The sequence below is a fragment of the Schistocerca nitens genome, chromosome 2 (assembly GCF_023898315.1).
Source record: "Schistocerca nitens isolate TAMUIC-IGC-003100 chromosome 2, iqSchNite1.1, whole genome shotgun sequence".
Taxonomy (NCBI): domain Eukaryota; kingdom Metazoa; phylum Arthropoda; class Insecta; order Orthoptera; family Acrididae; genus Schistocerca; species Schistocerca nitens.
This window is the reverse complement of record NC_064615.1, coordinates 430,526,019-430,546,029: the sequence shown is the minus strand read 5'-3', so window position 1 is coordinate 430,546,029 and position 20,011 is coordinate 430,526,019. Positions and strand designations below refer to the sequence as shown.

The window sequence follows — 20,011 nt, the reverse complement described above, 5'->3', positions numbered from 1 at the left end:
CTATTCAACACCTCCTCATTAGTTATGTGATCTACCCAACTAATCTTCAGCATTCTTCTGTTGCACCACATTTCGAAAGCTTCTATTCTCTTCTTGTCCAAACTATTTATCGTCCATGTTTCACTTCCATACATGGCTACACTCCATACAAATACTTTCAGAAACGACTTCCTGACACTTAAGTCTATACTCGATGTTAACAAATTTCTCTTCTTCAGAAACGCTTTCCTTGCCATTGCCAGTCTACATTTTATATCCTCTCTACTTCGACCATCACTAGTTATTTTACTCCCTAAATAGCAAAACTCCTTTACTACTTTCAGTGTCTCATTTCCTAATCTAATTCCCTCAGCATCACCCGATTTAATTTGACTACATTCCATTAACCTCGTTTTGCTTTTGTTGATGTTCATCTTATATCCTTCTTTCAAGACACTGTCCATTCCGTTCAACTGCTCTTCCAAGTCCTTTGCTGCCTCTGACAGAATTACAATGTCATCGGCGAACCTCAAAGTTTTTACATCTTCTCCATGAATTTTAATACCTACTCCGAATTTTTCTTTTGCTTCCTTTACTGCTTGCACAATACACAGACTGAATAACATAGGGGAGAGGCTACAACCCTGTCTCACTCCTTTTCCAATCACTGCTTCCCTTTCATGCCCCTCGACTCTTATAACTGCCATCTGGTTTCTGTACAAATTGTAAATAGCCTTTCGCTCCCTGTATTTTACCCCTACCATCTACAGAATCTGAAAGAGAGTATTCCAGTTAACGTTGTCAAAAGCTTTCTCTAAGTCTACAAATGCTAGAAACGTAGGTTTGCCTTTTCTTAATCTTTCTTCTAAGATACGTCGTAAGGTTAGTATTGCCTCACGTGTTCCAACATTTCTACGGAATCCAAACTGATCTTCCCCGAGGTCCACTTCTACCAGTTTTTCCATTCGTCTGTAAAGAATTCGCGTTAGTATTTTGCAGCTGTGACTTATTAAACTGATAGTTCGGTAATTTTCACATCTGTCAACACCTGCTTTCTTTGGGATTGGAATTATTATATTCTTCTTGAAGTCTGTGGGTATTTCGCCTGTCTCATACATCTTGCTCACCAGATGGTAGAGTTTTGTCATGACTGGCTCTCCCAAGGTCGTCAGTAGTTCTAATGGAATGTTGTCTACTCCCGGGGCCTTGTTTCGACTCAGGTCTTTCAGTGCTCCGTCAAACTCTTCACGCAGTATCTTATCTCTCATTTCATCTTCATCTACATCCTCTTCCATTTCCATAATACTGTCCTCAAGTACATCGCCCTTGTATAGACCCTCTATATACTCCTTCCACCTTTCTGCTTTCCCTTCTTTGCTTAGAACTGGGTTTCCATCTGAGCTCTTGATGTTCATACAAGTGGTTCTCTTATCTCCAAAGGTCTCTTTAATTTTCCTGTAGGCAGTATCTATCTTACCCCTAGTGAGATAAGCCTCTACATCCTTACATTTGTCCTCTAACCATCCCTGCTTAGCCATTTTGCACTTCCTGTCGATCTCATTTTTGAGACGTTTGTATTCCTTTTTGCCTGCTTCATTTACTGCATTTTTATATTTTCTCCTTTCATCAATTAAATTCAATATTTCTTCTGTTACCCAAGGATTTCTATTAGCCCTCGTCTTTTTACCTACTTGATCGTCTGCTGCCTTCACTACTTCATCCCTCAGAGCTACCCATTCTTCTTCTACTGTATTTCTTTCCCCCATTCCTGTCAATTGTTCCCTTATGCTCTCCCTGAAACTCTCTACAACCTCTGGTTCTTTCAGTTTATCCAGGTCCCATCTCCTTAAGTTCCCACCTTTTTGCAGTTACTTCAGTTTCAATCTGCAGTTCATAACCAACAGATTGTGGTCAGAATCCACATCTGCCTCTGGAAATGTCTTACAATTTAAAACCTGGTTCCTAAATCTCTTTCTTACCATTATATAATCTATCTGATACTTATTAGTATCTCCAGGATTCTTCCAGGTATACAACTTTCTTTTATGATTCTTGAACCAAGTGTTAGCTATGATTAAGTTATGCTCTGTGCAAAATTCTACAAGGCGGCTTCCTCTTTCATTTCTTCCCCCCAATCCATATTCACCTACTATGTTTCCTTCTCTCCCTTTTCCTACTGACGAATTCCAGTCACCCATGACTATTAAATTTTCGTCTCCCTTCACTACCTGAATAATTTCTTTTATCTCGTCATACATTTCATCTATTTATTCATCCTCTGCAGAGCTAGTTGGCATATAAACTTGTACTACTGTAGTAGGCATGGGCTTTATGTCGATCTTGGCCACAATAATGCGTTCACTATGCTGTTTGTAGTAGCTAACACGCACTCCTATTTTTTTATTCATTATTAAACCTACTCCTGCATTACCCCTATTTGATTTTCTGTTTATAACCCTGTATTCACCTGACCAAAAGTCTTGTTCCTCCTGCCACCGAACTTCACTAATTCCCACTATATCTAACTTTAACCTATCCATTTCCCTTTTTAAATTTTCTAACCTACCTCCCCGATTAAGGGATCTGATATTCCACGCTCCGATCCGTAGAACGCCAGTTTTCTTTCTCCTGATAACGACGTCCTCTTGAGTAGTCCCCGCTCGGAGATGCAAGGAAAGATAAGTGTACACAAAGGTAAACAATGACTGTGACCTACAGGATTTTAAACAGCATGCCTAATTATTGAACTGGAACATTGCAGAAGCCAAAACACTGTAGGCGACTTTACCATGTATATCCAGGAATACACCCTCGCTGACTTGATCTGTGACTCCAATGTTGGCGTACCATATCCCCTGCACAGTGGAGAAGATGCGCCTCAGCCCATCGAAGGCATACTGGTCTGGCGGTATTGCCAGCTGTGCTCCCTCGTCCTCGCAGGTCTTCTTGGCCGCCGGCCACGTCATGAATATGCGGGACAGTCTGATGAGTGCGTAGCCTGGTACGTAGTGGTAGCCCCGCGGAGTGTCCAGCACCTCAGCTGGAACATCACAGTTCAATGTCGATGCATTTCACCCTAGATCCGATACGCATCATTGTGGTGTAAGACACCGGTAAATGATAGTCGTACTGCACAGCTCACATAATTGATTATTGGTACTGAAGATGCCACGATATTATAGGAGAAGAAGCAGTAGACAATATTGCTATTAACATCAGTGTTGTGTGGTGGAGTTCTGAACTTTGTTACTAGCAACAGTGATACCTTGCAGCATGGTAACGGCTGGGTAACCGTAGCACTCGTCCGTGGACCTTAAGTTGACAGTTCCAGGGCTAGAAAGTTTTAACAGCCTGGACGTCATCGCTCTACGGACATTTCACATTGCAGAAGTCTACAATAGAGATATGGGTAAATCATATTACCTGCCGTCCATGGCTTTCGTTCTGAGGACCAAGAATCATCGTAAAATAAATGAATCTGAAGTTCTCATAGTTCGCTTTCGTGTCCTCACCGCCCAGCAGCGAAGTATTACAGTAAGTATCGCAGGATGTATCCAGTATCAACCATGTGTTTAAGAATGCAAATGAATTCACTGCAGAGATAAAAGAGGGCCATATCCCTGACAATCTTAGGCTCTGCTACTTAGATGAAACTATCTGTACGTAAATGTTCCTGTTCTGGAACCCATTGAGAAACTAAAGTAAGTCCTTTTACACCATTGAGAACTAAGGATGCTAGAAGTCACTCAACTGAATGAATTACTGTCATTTATGTTTTCTCAAAATTACTTCACATGCAACACTTCATTTTGCAAACAATAAAATGGATTAGTTTTGTGATATTGTCTTGCTAGTGAACTGGCCAATATCTTTACGGATCAACCAAAAATTAGTAACTAAACAATGAGTCAGAAATTGAAGGGAAATATATTATACATGCATATGATACAATTTTGATCGACGCTACACATTTGACGGAAATCGAGAAGAGGTTTAAGTATTGCGCCGCATGTTAAATAAACAACATCCCTACGTGAAATTTACTATTGAAAATGATGAAGAATGGTGGATATCCATGTCAGGTTGTAATTATTATTTGCATATTTTCGGGGAGCCAACAACAACAGACGTAAACAAATATTATAAATCTTGTCATTCAGAGAAATACTAATTTGTGTCCTTCCAGTCAGTGATTCACAGACTACTTGGACCATCGAAGTCATCTGAAGACATCACAATGAACCGAAAATCCTGAGACATATTGTTCATAATAATCGGTATGGCCCTAAGTCAGAAAACAAGTGAGCACTAAGATAATTAAAGTTCAAAATGGTTCAAATGGCTCTGAGCACTATGGGACTCAACTGCTGAGGTCATAAGTCCCCTAGAACTTAGAACTACTTAAACCTAACTAACCTAAGGACAACACACACATCCATGCCCGAGGCAGGATTCGAACCTGCGACCGTAGCGGTCGCGCGGTTCCAGACTGTAGCCCCAGAACCGCTCGGCCACCAGCGGCCGGCATAATTAAAGTCATAGAAGATACTTGTAAGCACGAAAACACTCTATGTTTTATTACTGTAAAGAAGAGATCCAAATATACTACCATCCGATGTCTGCTCAGAACATCATATAGATTGAACCACCTTCTTTTAAAACAAGTAATGTTTCAATTGAATTCAAATCTTACAGTCCTCTGGGTAAGAATTTACAGTATACTATTTAAAAATAAAACAATATATGACCGACAAGATGTATACGAGATTACTTTTGCCAATTTTTTAACACTTCTGTATACAAGGAATGGACATAAATGTGGAAACATCAGTAACACAATACATTACCATGCCTAATACGGTGTAAGAAAAGAGTTGACATTCAAAAGAGGTTCCGTTTGTCTGCAAATGGATGAATGCAGGTCCTGCATCATTTTCAAGGGAATATTAGGATGGTCGGACAAATGAAAACCGAACAGCCGCCACAACGGGACCACAGAATGAGTCCATTCAAAAGTAGTCATACACTCTTTATGACATTTAGCTCACTGGGAGACGAGACGATCAATTCTGGTTTCGTAGGAAGCGGGATGCTGCTGACGGATCAGAACCACACACAGTTACACTTCCTTTTCCGGCTGAAACCAACGTCTACAAATATCTTTCTTCAAGTCGGCTAAGATGCGAAAATCACTCGCTGAAACATCCGTACTCTACGGGAGATGTTGCAGCGTTCCCTAACCAATTCGCAGAAGCGTATCCTTCAACCGATCTGCTATGTTGGAGTGGATGTTATCGTGCAACAGGATGATCCATCCGGCAGCATTCCGACAGCAGGAGAGCAAACGGCAAAGCAAAAAATGGAAACATCCCATATGTCCCCTGCCAAAGAAATCCAAAGCTGTTCAAAGAAGTAACGGAAAAGTCATGATAACTTCTTTCTTTGACTGTAGGAGCCTTCTGCTCGTCGAGTTCCTCGAACTTGAAAAATCAATAAATGCGCAGCGCTATGAATTTGCAGAAACTGCCACGCGCCACAAACTCAAAACGCCCACCCCCACAATGCCAATCGGCTAGGCTTCAGCGATTTCACTAGAAAACAATGCAACATCCTGTGTGCAGTCCTTATCCTTCACCTCCATATCTTTGGCGACCTGAAGAAAGACATGCGAGGACATCGGTTTCAGACGGATGCGGAAATGCAAGAGTAGGTGCTGTTGTGGATTCGCCAGCGGGCGACCGCGTTCTACGAAACAGAAACTGATCGTCTCTTCTTCCAGTGGGATAAATGTCTCTACACGTGGGGTAAATACTTCTGAATGGAAACAATGCGTGGTCCTGTTGTGGCGGGTGTGCAGTTTTCATTTTCCTGTCCCGTTTATACTTTTCTTCCTGCAAAATAGCGGCAAGTTTAGGTAACGGTGATATAACTGGATAGCGATCACACATCCTACTCTCCGAAGGTTCAATAATACTGAGATCTGGTGATGGTAGCGGTCCGGGGAAATGTGAAATTCATCTTCATGCTCAGAAATCCAATTCTGGACGATGCGAGCTGTGTGGACGGGGGCCCTGTCGTCTGGGAACACAGTATCGCCATTGGGGAACAACGATTGTAGCATGGGATGGGCCTGATCAAGCAAAATGCGACATTACAAAGCAACAATACCGGGGCCCAGAGAACAACTCTGTTAGAAGGTGGAAATCTTGTGAAACAAGACCTATACAGCCAAATGTCATTTCTGTGTTGCTCCATCGTCCAGGTCTTATGGCCTCGGCACTAAGTTTTGCTGTTACGGGTGTTTCAATCACAGATGAGTGGTTCTGGAATTCCAGCTCGCTCTGCAGTTCCCTGTGTTGGATCTCTCTTCGCGTTGTTTTTGCGCTGACAGAATTTTGGAGGGCGACATTCAGTTGTGCAATCACTTTTACAGCTTAATTATCTTAGTGGACGGTGATTATCCGCTTTTTCTATGTGTGGTATAAATCTTCGATGCTGTACCTCTTGAAACACTGAACGTTTCGGTTACCTTGGTTATGGAAGCACCCACCATTCGAGCAACAGTTGTTTCATCACGTTAGAATTCAGTTATCTGAGACGTAATACACTCACAACTTCACACAACACCGCTCTGTCCACGAATGACACTAGCAACGGGTGCCGTTCGCGATCAAAACAGCAGTGCAAACTACAACGGTGGCTGCCATCTGCAGTTATGTCCAAACATGCATTTCTTGCATTTTTTCCGTATTTTGTACAACCCCTGTAGTCCACGCAAGAAGAAAATTGAGAACTAACTTCTAAAAGCACAGGAACCGAAATAAGACAATTGCAATCTGGGTACATTATAAAAAATTCGGCATTTTGTTGAAAATATTAATTATCATATGACTATATATCATAATGTTAATGAAGTAAAGAACGTCTGTCTCTATGAGAAATTAGAAATATTTTCTTGCCTCAAGAACCACCCTGATAAGGTCCAGAATGTGCAGGAGGACATAAAAAACACACTTTCTTAACTTTTTTCTGATTCCATTTGGAATTAATTTTATTTTTATGTCGATTGTTCTCCACTTCAGGTGTGTAACACCATGCGAGTAGAATGCAAGGCATAATGCCTTGGCGTTATGTCTATCTAGTATATGATAAAAAGTCTACATGACATGTGTTAGGCAGATGTTGCGATGTTGCGATGTGTACAGCCCACACTGCAGCACTCGGAAAATTGTCAGTGTACTTATGAGCACCCGGTATATATACATATATATAAATATGTGAAAAGAGGAAATGTGGAACACATTGTTAATGTACCACACAAGGGAGACTATGACGCCTGAGTTCAGATGATCTGCACCTATCGCGATCCAGAATCTTGTCGAACTGAGATAAGAACGTTCAGTACCCTGCAACAAAGACGAGCAGGCTGTAATTTTCCAGCGTCGATCATTCACCATGAGATTTGGCTAACAACCCAAAAGTGACAAGAATAAATTCTGTGATCTAAATGACAAGAAAACGGAAAGAATAACACAAGACTCGAGCACGGACATTTGAAGGGGATTTCTATTATACATTTCGCAGTAATTTTTTCCGTAGTTTAAGTTATACTAGGTGATTCGTACACAGCAATGTGACTGCGGATTCTGAAAGTTTGTCAGTTTTCTACTTGGTTTTCAAATTTTGAATCTGATTCATGTATTCGTTCCGATGTTCAATTTCATTTTATAACATCCATAGCTTCCACTCCATTTCGGATGGTTTTCCTTTCTGTCTTTGCTCATAATGTTGAACAATTTTTACTATGTTCTCGTTACCTGATCTAAATTTCCCAGTTTGACTCGGATGCCGTCTCTTCAGACTAATTACTGCAGATAAAAGACGTCGCTTGATCATCAGAATACTGCAAGAGACCACTGTGGCCAGGGCAGTAGCCCCATGCTAACCCCTGGGGAGCAGTTTTACCTGAAGTATGATTAAAGACAAGACAGTGGACAGGACGTGGATTAAGCTGGTCTGTCTGTCACTTGTGAAGCTATGGGCACACGGAGACGGAGATGTGTGGACGAAGACGAGTAGACAGGAGCTGCCAACTGTCTGTCAATAGTCGTGTGACACCACGCCACACTGCTTGCATATCGACAAGTCACGCACACACCACAACAGCTGCATACGGCTTCGTACAAAGTCCATTCCATCATTTGGTAATACAAAACAGTTACCGCCCATATGTGCTCAACTGCCTATGTCCGTGGTCAGCCAGATCGACCTTGACATATTTGAATCTGTAATTTATGCATTATATGCAGATAATAAATGTAACTATTTTTAAACCCTATCAATCTTTTAATAACTTTACTTTTATTGTTTTTGGCACCTTGAGTGCCACTATTCCACTCTATTAACATATTCCTGTTTCACCTCATCCGATAAGAACTCTAATGATTTACTATAGATTGACGCTCGAACCTGTGCCACTCCATCCCATTTGCAAACTATTTATTTGCTAAGGCACAAATTTCTGCGAGACAAACCAACGTTAGGTGTATGAAGTCGGTAAGGTCAGACTTTTGATGCAGCTGTGAAAACATTCAAGCTTCACACAGGTGGAGGTAGAACCTACTCTCTAACATGTTGGATTATTATGCAGGAAAGTAAGACAACAATAGTTCAGGTATACATGCCGACGTCGCAAACTGAAGATGAAGAGATAGTAGAATCATATGAAGATAATGAACTGGTATTTCAGTATGTAAAGGAAGAAAATTTAAGATTTATGGGGCACTGGAATGCTGTTGTACGGGAAGGTATAGAAGGAATAGCTTGGTACTAGGAGTGAGAGAAGAGATAAAATAATTGAGTTCTGCAATAAATTTCAGCTAGTAATAGCGAATACTCTGTTCAAGAATCACAAGAGGGGGAGGTACTAGGAATGAGAGAAGAGAGAGAATAATTGAGTTCTGCAATAAATTTCAGCTAGTAATAGCGAATACTCTGTTCAAGAATCACAAGAGGGGGAGGTATACTTGGTAAAGGCCGGAATGTACGGGACGATTTAGTCACGTTACATCATGATCAGTCAGAGATTCCGAAATCAGGTACTGGAATGTAAGGCGAAACCGGGAGCAGATATAGATTCAGTCCACAACTTAGTTGTGATAAAGACTAGGCTGAAGTTTAAGAAACTAGTCAGGAAGAATCAGCGCACAAAGAGAGTGATATGGAAGTAATACGAGCGGTTCTAGGCCCTACAGTCTGGAACCGCGCGACCGCTACGGTCGCAGGTTCGAATCCTATCTCGGGCATGGATGTGTGTGATGTCCTTAGATTAGTTAGGTTTAAGTAGTTCTAAGTTCTAGGGGACTGATGAGCTCAGAAGTTAAGTCCCATAGTGCTCAGAGCCATTTGAACCATTTGGAAGTAATAAGAATATAAGAAATATCCTCGAAATTCTCTACGGGCATAGCTATTGCGATAATGAACAGCTCAGTAGTCAGTTCAGTTGAAGAGGAATGGACATCTCTAAAAAGGGCCATCACAGGAGTTGGAAATAAAAACATAGTTACAAAGAAGGTAGCTGCGAAGAAACCATGGGTAACAGAAGAAATACTTCAGCTGATCGATGAAAGAATGAGGTGCAAGAATGTTCAGGAAAATTCAGGAATAGAGAAATACAGCTCACTCAGGAATGAAATAAATAGGAAGTGCAAGGAAGCTAAACCGAAATGGCTGCATGAAAAATGTGAAGAAATCGTTTGTCGGAAGAACTGACTAAGCATATAGGAAGGTCAAAACAACCTTCTGTGAAATAAAAAGCTACAGTGATAATAATAAGAGTGCAATGGGAGTTCCACTGTTGAATGCTGGGGACACACACAGCATATAGGTGGAAATAGTACAATGGAGGCCTGTATTAGGGGGAGACTTGTCTCATGACGTGTTAGAAGAAGAAACAGAAGCCAATATAGAAGAGACAGGGGATACAGTATTAGGATCAGAATTTAAAATAGTTTTGAAAGAATTAATTTAAAATAAGACAAACGGAATAGTAACATTCCATCAAAATATCTAAAATTGTTGATGAAATTGGCAACAAAGCAACTACTCATGTAGGTGTGTAGAGTGTATGAGTCTGGCGATATACCATCTGATGCTTGGAAAAACATCATCCACACAGTTCTGAAGACTGTAGTAGTTGGTAAGTGCGACAACCAGCTTAACAGCTCACTCATAAAGTTGCTAACAAGAATAATATACATAAGTATGGAAAAGAAAGCTGATGATCCCCTATATGGCGAACAGTTTGGCTTTAGAAAAGGAAAGGGCAACAGACAGACAGTTCTGACGCGACTGGTATTGGAAGCTCGACTAAAAGAAAAATTAAGACTCGTTTATACGATTTGTCGACCTATAGAAAGCGTTCGTCAGTGTCAAATGGCACAAAATGTTCTAAATTCTGAGAAAAACGCGGGTAAGTTGCAGGAAAGGCGGGTAATATAAACATGTACAAGAGCCAAGGTGGAACAATAAAGTGGAAGACCAAAACGAACTGCTCGGATTAAAAAGGGTGTAAGGGATGTAGTCTTTCGCCCCTACTGTTCAATCTATCGAAGAAGCAATGATGGCAATAAAAGAAATTTTCAAGAGTGGTATTAAAATCGAAGGTAAAATGACATCAATGATAAGGTTCGCTTGTGACATTGCTAGCCTCAGTGAAAGTGAACTAGAATTACAGGATGTGCTGAATGGAATCAACAGTCTAATGAGTACACAATATGGATTGAGAGTGAATCGAAGAAAGACGAAAGTAATGAGAAGTAGCAGAAACTAGAACAGCGAGAAACAACATCGGGATTGGTGATCACGAAGCAGACGAAGTTAAGTAATTCTGTTGCCTGGGCAACAAAATAACCTATGACGGACGGAGCAAGGAGGACCTAAAAAGCAGACGAGCACTAGCAAAAAGGGCATTTCTGGCCAAGAGAAATCTGCTAATGTCAAACATAAGCTTTAATTTGAGGTAGAAATTTATGTGAATGTATGTTTGGAACACAGCATTGTAGTCATTCATGGAATGTGGGAGAATAACATAAGAAATGAGCAGGTCCACCGGAGAATCAGCGAGAAGAGGGATGTATGTAAAACACTGCAAGAAGCAATGACAGGATGATATGACACCTGTTAAGACGTCACTTCAATGGTACTATAGCGAGCTGTAGAGGGTAAGAACTGTAGAGGAAGACAGAGACTGAAATACTTCCAGCAAATAATTGTAGTAGGGTGAAAGTTCTGCTCTGAGACGAAGAGATGGGCAGTGGAGAGGAATTCGTGGTGGGTCGCATTAAACTAGTCAGAAGACTAATGACTCTAGAAAGAAGGAAAAAACACTGGTACGTTTCAATTATGGGCACACTAGGAATTCGTACGCTACTGAAAAGATAAAAAGAAGGGTATTCCACGAGTATAGCCCACCTGCCAAACTAAGCCCATCGACACACCAACGTCGAGGTCGCTTTCAAGTACAGTTCAGTCATTCTTCTTTGTGGAAAAAGGTTCCAATCGGTCGCCTGGCTGCTAAAACTAGGAAAACAGAACGAGTTGACCATTTATGTCGGTGAGGTAGCTGCAGATGAAGATCCTCCACGGATGACGATTACCGGGGCATCGAGATATCACTCGACAGCCTGCGAGGGCACTAATCAATTCTGGGCGTCATTTTCTGTGCCATGTGATGCTTATCATTACTAGCAGAAGACCATTATATTCATATATGCAAAGGGCACTCCCCAAAAGTTTCAAATGGAAAATAATGCGAGAGTGATTACCGACGACAGAACACAGGCTTTCGAATTTGACGTTTTACCAGAATGTAGTCATAAATTTTTTTTCTGGACAGGCGTTCTAACGCTCTTCACAAGCAGTCATAAACTGTGGAGCACTGTAGCGCTCAAAGGCATTCGTGTACCAACGCTTGATATGAGGCACTGTCAGCATTGAAGACACACTTATAGCATCATTATAAACGAGACTACAAATTTTCGTACGCAGACTTGTTCATTTGCCCTCAGAGATAAATTTAAAATTCAGGATTTAATTACTACCTTGGCTTGGCGAGGGCACTAGTCAATTCTGGGCGTCATTTTCTGTGCCATGTGATGCTTATCATTACTAGCAGAAGACCCGCTGTGTTGGCCGTCGAATGGCGCTAGCTGCGCAGCATTTGTGCACCGCCGCCGTCAGTGTCAGCCAGTTTGCCGTGGCATACGGAGCTCCATCGCAGTCTTTAACACTGGTAGCATGCCGCGACAGCGTGGACGTGAACCGTATGTGCAGTTGACGGACTTTGAGCGAGGGCGTATAGTGGGCATGCGGGAGGCCGGGTGGACGTACCGCCGAATTGCTCAACACGTGGGGCGTGAGGTCTCCACAGTACATCGATGTTGTCGCCAGTGGTCGGCGGAAGGTGCACGTGCCCGTCGACCTGGGACCCGACCGCAGCGACGCACGGATGCACGCCAAGACCGTAGGATCCTACGCAGTGCCGTAGGGGACCGCACCGCCACTTCCGTCCGTCCGGATTTCCGTCCATGTTCGCACGGTATTATAGGAGGCTGATATCTTTCCCGTTTACGTATTACACACCTTTGTTGATAAAGACGTCTCACTCGGTGACTGAAACTCTTTTCAGTATGCTTCAGTAACAAGATTGGTATTTGTTAGTTATGTTCCTAAACACAAAAAGTTTCATTTATAATTGTATTAAGTGACTGGTAGTGCAGGCTGTAAATATGGGAAAATATGGACCTACTGAATCACATTCAGTAATGCCAACATGTGTTTGTTTGCGACAGTTGAGAGCTTATTTGAATAATACAGAAAGTGGTTACTAAGAAATATTTCAAGGCACCTAAGATATCGACATTGAGTCTGGTTTATCATGGCCACAGTTGTCCATCTCTACTAAATATAACTTACTTATTGATTTCAAAATGCACTAACCTTTTTGGCAGGAAACCACAGAGGCCCCATTCTGAAAAATTACAAAAGTACCGTGATTTGTAACTTGCTTCATTTTACTGCAAATTTGTTTACATAGTCACAGTAAGTAATTATAAGGAGTTTAAATGCGAACATTTTTTTAGGTTAGGCTTTACCGTGACTGTTACTGACATTAAATGAAACAACAAGTTCACTGTTACCAGTCACCGTTTTATGGCACAAATGTATATCTATCTGCATATTTATAGCATTAACCAATGTATTACCCCAACCTTTAGGCAGCTAATATACGCAACATGTAATCTTAAGACCACTTGCTATGTAAATGTTTGCTCTCATATAATCACTCTTTCCTCTCTATATCTCTCTCTCTCTCACACACACACACTTTCTCTCTCTCTTCCTCTCCTTCTGCCTCCAGCCCCTCACATCTGTTTATTAATCCCAATCAAAGAGTGTCATGTATGTATGATTTTACTGCTGTAGCCAATATGATCATTGTAATTCAAGTCTGCAACATTTCACCTAACTGTTATTAACAAGTATGAAGTTTAAGCCATTTTAACATTTCACCTGATTGTATAAACTAGTACGAATGTTTAGCTGTTTTAACTTGTCAAAGTTGGATTTATATACCACCTGAAGTACACACACATATATTCGACACCTCAAAGCAAACACCTACAAATGCTTTAAACAATTATTCTGTAATAATGTTGTTACGATGTACACTCCTGGAAATGGAAAAAAGAACACATTGACACCGGTGTGTCAGACCCACCATACTTGCTCCGGACACTGCGAGAGGGCTGTACAAGCAATGATCACACGCACGGCACAGCGGACACACCAGGACCCGCTGTGTTGGCCGTCGAATGGCGCTAGCTGCGCAGCATTTGTGCACCGCCGCCGTCAGTGTCAGCCAGTTTGCCGTGGCATACGGAGCTCCATCGCAGTCTTTAACACTGGTAGCATGCCGCGACAGCGTGGACGTGAACCGTATGTGCAGTTGACGGACTTTGAGCGAGGGCGTATAGTGGGCATGCGGGAGGCCGGGTGGACGTACCGCCGAATTGCTCAACACGTGGGGCGTGAGGTCTCCACAGTACATCGATGTTGTCGCCAGTGGTCGGCGGAAGGTGCACGTGCCCGTCGACCTGGGACCCGACCGCAGCGACGCACGGATGCACGCCAAGACCGTAGGATCCTACGCAGTGCCGTAGGGGACCGCACCGCCACTTCCCAGCAAATTAGGGACACTGTTGCTCCTGGGGTATCGGCGAGGACCATTCGCAACCGTCTCCATGAAGCTGGGCTACGGTCCCGCACACCGTTAGGCCGTCTTCCGCTCACGCCCCAACATCGTGCAGCCCGCCTCCAGTGGTGTCGCGACAGGCGTGAATGGAGGGACGAATGGAGACGTGTCGTCTTCAGCGATGAGAGTCGCTTCTGCCTTGGTGCCAATGATGGTCGTATGCGTGTTTGGCGCCGTGCAGGTGAGCGCCACAATCAGGACTGCATACGACCGAGGCACACAGGGCCAACACCCGGCATCATGGTGTGGGGAGCGATCTCCTACACTGGCCGTACACCACTGGTGATCGTCGAGAGGACACTGAATAGTGCACGGTACATCCAAACCGTCATCGAACCCATCGTTCTACCATTCCTAAACCGGCAAGGGAACTTGCTGTTCCAACAGGACAATGCACGTCCGCATGTATCCCGTGCCACCCAACGTGCTCTATAAGGTGTAAGTCAACTACCCTGGCCAGCAAGATCTCCGGATCTGTCCCCCATTGAGCATGTTTGGGACTGGATGAAGCGTCGTCTCACGCGGTCTGCACGTCCAGCACGAACGCTGGTTCCACTGAGGCGCCAGGTGGAAATGGCATGGCAAGCCGTTCCACAGGACTACATCCAGCATCTCTACGATCGTCTCCATGGGAGAATAGCAGCCTGCATTGCTGCGAAAGGTGGATATACACTGTACTAGTGCCGACATTGTGCATGCTCTGTTGCCTGTGTCTATGTGCCTGTGGTTCTGTCAGTGTGATCATGTGATGTATCTGACCCCAGTAATGTGTCAATAAAGTTTCCCCTTCCTGGGACAATGAATTCACGGTGTTCTTATTTCAATTTCCAGGAGTGTATATTCTTTGCACTTTGCGATTATGTCTTCTCTTCTGCTATACGGACCTTGCACCCAGCTGATTCCAGACGCCATATTTGTTTACAAATGTGGCAGTATACGTGTGATGTGTTACGACAGCAAAAGGAACCTGTGGCCACTGGAGGTACTCTAGTTTACTTAGTTAATGTTTACCATTAGATATAAGTTTAATTTTTTGTCAAAAGTAATCCTAAACCATATTCTGTAATATTGTCCTGTTTCTCCACTAGGCAGTGCCACAAGTTCCTCCAAAAAAAAAAAAAAAAGAAAAAGTCGTAACACAACACACACACAAATGTACTAGTAACTAATATAAATCCACCCGATGGTGGAAGTTGAAACCTTCGAAACGCGTCGTGGAAATAAATAAAACGGTGACTGGTAACAGTGGACTTGTTGTTTCATTTAATATAAGGAGTTTATAAATTTGAGCCACACATTAAAAACTCAACTAGTTTTATTCTGTATACATAGAAAACAATATCGGGATATTCGCCGATATTGTCACACTAGAAAAAAAGTGTGATAATGAATTACATGCTTTAATCCGCTGTGTAATGCATGTATGTTAGTTCACTCACTGCCACAATCTAGGTGTAGTGTTACAATACCGAACGGTAAGCGCTGTTCTGGTAGCGGAATATACTGCTAATTGTCAGTGGAATAAAAGCATTGTGTGTACTCCACGATATACAGTGATGAGCATGAAAATGGTAAAATCAACAAGACTACATGGAATAAACTTTAAATTTGCAAACTTCGACATGCAGATGATTAGTATTTCGGAGCAACTGCACAGTGTGTGTAAGAGTAACACTATCAGAATCTGAATTTATATATACTATAAAATACATCTGTGTATATTTGTGTTCCACATATCCTAAATCAATGGATCGTTTTCAACCAAAATTGATACACATACCATTCACTGTATGGAAAGAATAACTGTAAGAACCACGTACCGTCCACAGGGGATTCGAGGCGAGGGGGGAGGGAGGGGGAAGAGGGATGACACCGTAGTTCAGGAATGTCTGGAGTAATTTCCACCATACTTCAGATACGCATGACTCGTCCATACTAATATACTAGCGAACCCGGCAATGCTTCGCAGTTGCGAAATATGTGCGTGATCTGGATATATGTTCTAATCTCCTTCTCCACTTTCTCTCTGTCCGCCTCCGCCTCCCCTTCTCACTATCTATACTCCCCATACTTCCCTCTCGTTGTCCATCACCTCTTCCCCTCTCTCTGTCTCCTCCTGCACCGTCTGTCTGTCCATCTCCTCCTTCACCTTCCCTATATCTCTGTATCGCTCGTCTCTTTGTCCATCTCCTTCCCCCCCGCCCCCCCCCCCCCCCTTTTGAGTACAGGAGTGAATTGGTAAATCGGTTGGAACTGGCATACAGGGTATGAGAGACCTCTCCTTCTGCTGGATCTGTGAAGGTAGTAGCTTGAGTGACAGTATTATACATAGTTTTAATTAGCAAACGGGTAGAATTACAAAGTTTTGGATTGAGTCAGACTCCGTAGTAACATTCTAATCATAAGCCGATAAGTCATAAACATAACTTTGGTATTTTCTGTTAAAACCGGGTGCGAGGAAGAAAGCAAAACTTCTCATAGTTGTGCAAACACTTTCTGTAAATTTTATGTAGGGAGGAAGAACACATGTAGAAGAAAAAACCGTCTAATAGTTTAAAAGCCGTGCTACCGTAGTTAAAAGTGATTGCGAGGAAGAAAACAAAATCTTACATGTCCACGTCATAGCACAGCACAGAATCCTTTTTCCCGCTGTCATAGCAGAAAATCTGTACATTATTTTTTAAAAATATATACAGCTATGTCTATCTGAATCTTTATTAGAGTATCATGTAAAAAATTGATGTAAGTGCCTAAATTGATTTTTGCTAACAACGTATATTTATACAATATTAAAATTACATGTGGCCTGCGTCCGTCCGACTGTTATTTGAATAACGTGTAAAAATTAGATATAAATCGGTCAAGAATTTTTCGAGGTTTCTACGTTTCCCAGAAAGTAATGCACCGCAATTTTTTTTCAACCATTCTGCGTAGAACATAATGAAAATTACACACACGAAAGACTGGTGTTTTATTTACACACGTATTTTTCCACGTAAGCTCCATCCCGTTCTATGGCCTTCCTCCAGCGCGAAACAAGGGCGTGTATGCCCTGTCGATACCAGTCCTAGCAATGGTGTTGGAGGACAGATGCTGCGCCAACTGCCGAGTCGTAAAGTGTCTGTTGTCGCTAATGACATCAGCTCGCTGCGACATGCCAGGTGCGACAGCCGTGGATGGTCTCGACGACTGCTACAAATCGTGGAGTTGCGCCGAACCGCCTTCTGATGACCTAACCCTGCATGTCCAGCGACTAACTGAACTTCTGTCGACAGCAGATGTTCCATAGACTTTGCACAAGCGCTTGTGAGCATTCCCAACAGTTTCTTCCTCTGCAGTGAGAAATTCAATGACGGCAGTTGCTTGTAAAATGTCACCTACAGACGCCATTTTGAAACTGTCTTGCAGCTAGGCTATCAGTTGGAAGTGACGGGAACTTGGCACGCTCACTTAGGAGACTCCAAATAATACGTACGTACGTAACGTTTCGCATTCGTAGCATTGTTATCGGCTGAGAAAAAAATGCGGTGTATTACATTCTGGGCAACCCTCGTATAATGTAGACTATGTCCATCTGGAAGTTTATTCTAGTACCACATAAAAATTTTAAGTGAATCGATCAAGGGCTTTTCTAGATTTTTGATAACAACCTTCTACAACGACTTGTCTTTATGTAGTGTATTGATTTTATACGTGTGTTCACATCCCACGTGTATTTAAAAACGTTGCCTTTGTCCGTTGCAATTTCTATTAGAGAACACCGTAAATATTTGAAATAAAGCGGTTAAGAACTTTCCGAGATTATTGCCAACAACCTTCCCGCTTTCTATCTATCTCAGTCTGAATGGTTATTAGAGTATTGTTTAAAAATCAAAAGGTAGGCTAATTACTAAAAACTTTTCCAAATTATTGGTAGAAACGTTAAGCAACGACTTGTCGTTATACACACAGGTACAGTATAGAGAAAGGGTAAACGGTGTTAGCAAAAATCTCGAAAAGTTCTGAACCACTTAACTTCAAATTTTTATACAGTGCTCTGACAAAACATTACTTACAATGAGGGAACATCGCTTCGTATCTCCAAACAAATTAAAATCTTGTAAGTGCGCCGAGTGCAGGTACGTACCCTTCCTCTGGTGCAGTGCAGGCTCACTGAGGTGTCCATGAGGTGCCACATACGGCAGTCGCACGACATGTCGACAGAGGCCAGGGCGCGTCGAGTGACCGACACCGCCAGTATAGTCCACGCGGGTAGCAGCCGCATCTCAGTCGCTAAAAGGACACATCAAGCTTGAGTTCTTTCTTTTAGAATTGGCGGGAGGAGACGGTGACGTACACAAAATGTTCATTCTGGTATTGCAACGTCCAAATAGGAAGGGTGTCATGCTATCCGCAAGTCAGCTCTCATGTCTCAGCAGACAACCACGTATCAATATCACACGCTGTCTTGGGTCTTTTCTCCGATGCTCTTTCCACTAGCATTCTTAACTTAGTTCGCTCATTTGGCTAGTGACGTCTTTGATTTAGAACAGGTTATGTAACGGCAGTGTTGATAGCGATCTCTCCGATACTTTTGTAGTGTCTCTCGTATCTGTGTCCTCACGTGGTCTAATTGCACAGTTTCTTATGGTGAATGGCAGATTTCAAATCGTATTTCTAGTTCGTTAGGTTATTTCCTTTGTTTTCCTGCTACATGTGTAGGTGCTCTAATGTTCGGTGTGTTGCGGTCGATATGGTGACTTGTGATGTCGCGTCTGTGTTACAGATAGGAAGAAATAGTAATCCTGCCTTTCTGCTTAGTTTTTGTGCTTTGTGGTATGGCTGAGGGGATGGGATGTGATATCATTGTGTCATACACGCCAGCCCTAAGGCTCCGTAATCAATTGGCGATATAGGCCTACATATCAGCGAACACCAAGAATAAGTTTCACAAAAACCACTCGTTTCGGATAATCTTGCGCTAGCACGAACTATAGTATTTTGACAGATTGCAGATGGCCCATTTAATTAGCACCTAAGCTTTATCTATGCTCCACCATGTCATATCAGTTCACCCCATTCCAGTCAACACAGAGACAGATTTCCGGCAGCCGCTGCTCGGACAATTTGGTCATATAAAGTCTTCAAATTCACCCTTCCTAACCACAGTCACCGCCGTTTCCGGAGACGGTTTGGGTCTGCGCAGTCCTCTAGTGGATTTCAACGTTATTAAAGCCAGGGTTGCTTACAGTTTCTTATTATCTATTCGTACACTACGCAACAGAATTAAAGGATCATTCCTACGAAACCTTGTAATTGTGTCCTGTTCCAACGCCTAAGTTTATATTTGGTTCAGGGGAGCCTACTACCTTCCTCTCCAATGGTAAAAAAGTGTGGCAGCATGCAACGTCATCCTCAGGCTCGATGACGGGTCACAAGGCAAGGTGTCGATACGTGTGGAGAAAAGGACAGAAGTTTATGTGACATGTAAATTGTGTTAATGATGTCAAATTAGCACCAAATTTCAACACACTTCTGCCCAACACCACCGTGAACGCCTTACATAATAGAAAGATCGTCACAGCCCCTCTTACACACAAATATCGACCTTTCTTTTAACGAATATGCGATGGAGGTCAGAGCTGCGACGCTCACGCGGTTTTCTCACGAGTGTTCGAGGAAAATATTTCAGACACACCGCGGCTCAGAACCGAATAGCGGTGCGATGATCTAAAGGTT

The 20,011-nt window shown here is 42.6% G+C and overlaps 1 protein-coding gene across 1 annotated transcript in view; it reads right to left on the bottom strand.

Annotated features, from left to right (window-relative positions):
* Positions 1–20,011, bottom strand: part of LOC126234433 (C-type mannose receptor 2-like) — a 49,651-nt gene that overhangs the window by 18,801 nt on the left and 10,839 nt on the right. Inside the window, exons 2-4 of the mRNA XM_049943128.1 lie at positions 18,420–18,565; positions 12,979–13,009; positions 2,768–3,019 (exon numbers count right to left, since the gene is read on the bottom strand). Of these exons, the coding sequence (XP_049799085.1) occupies positions 2,768–3,019; positions 12,979–13,009; positions 18,420–18,557 (421 nt within the window). The 5' untranslated portion in view covers positions 18,558–18,565. The remainder of the gene's footprint in view (positions 1–2,767; positions 3,020–12,978; positions 13,010–18,419; positions 18,566–20,011) is intronic.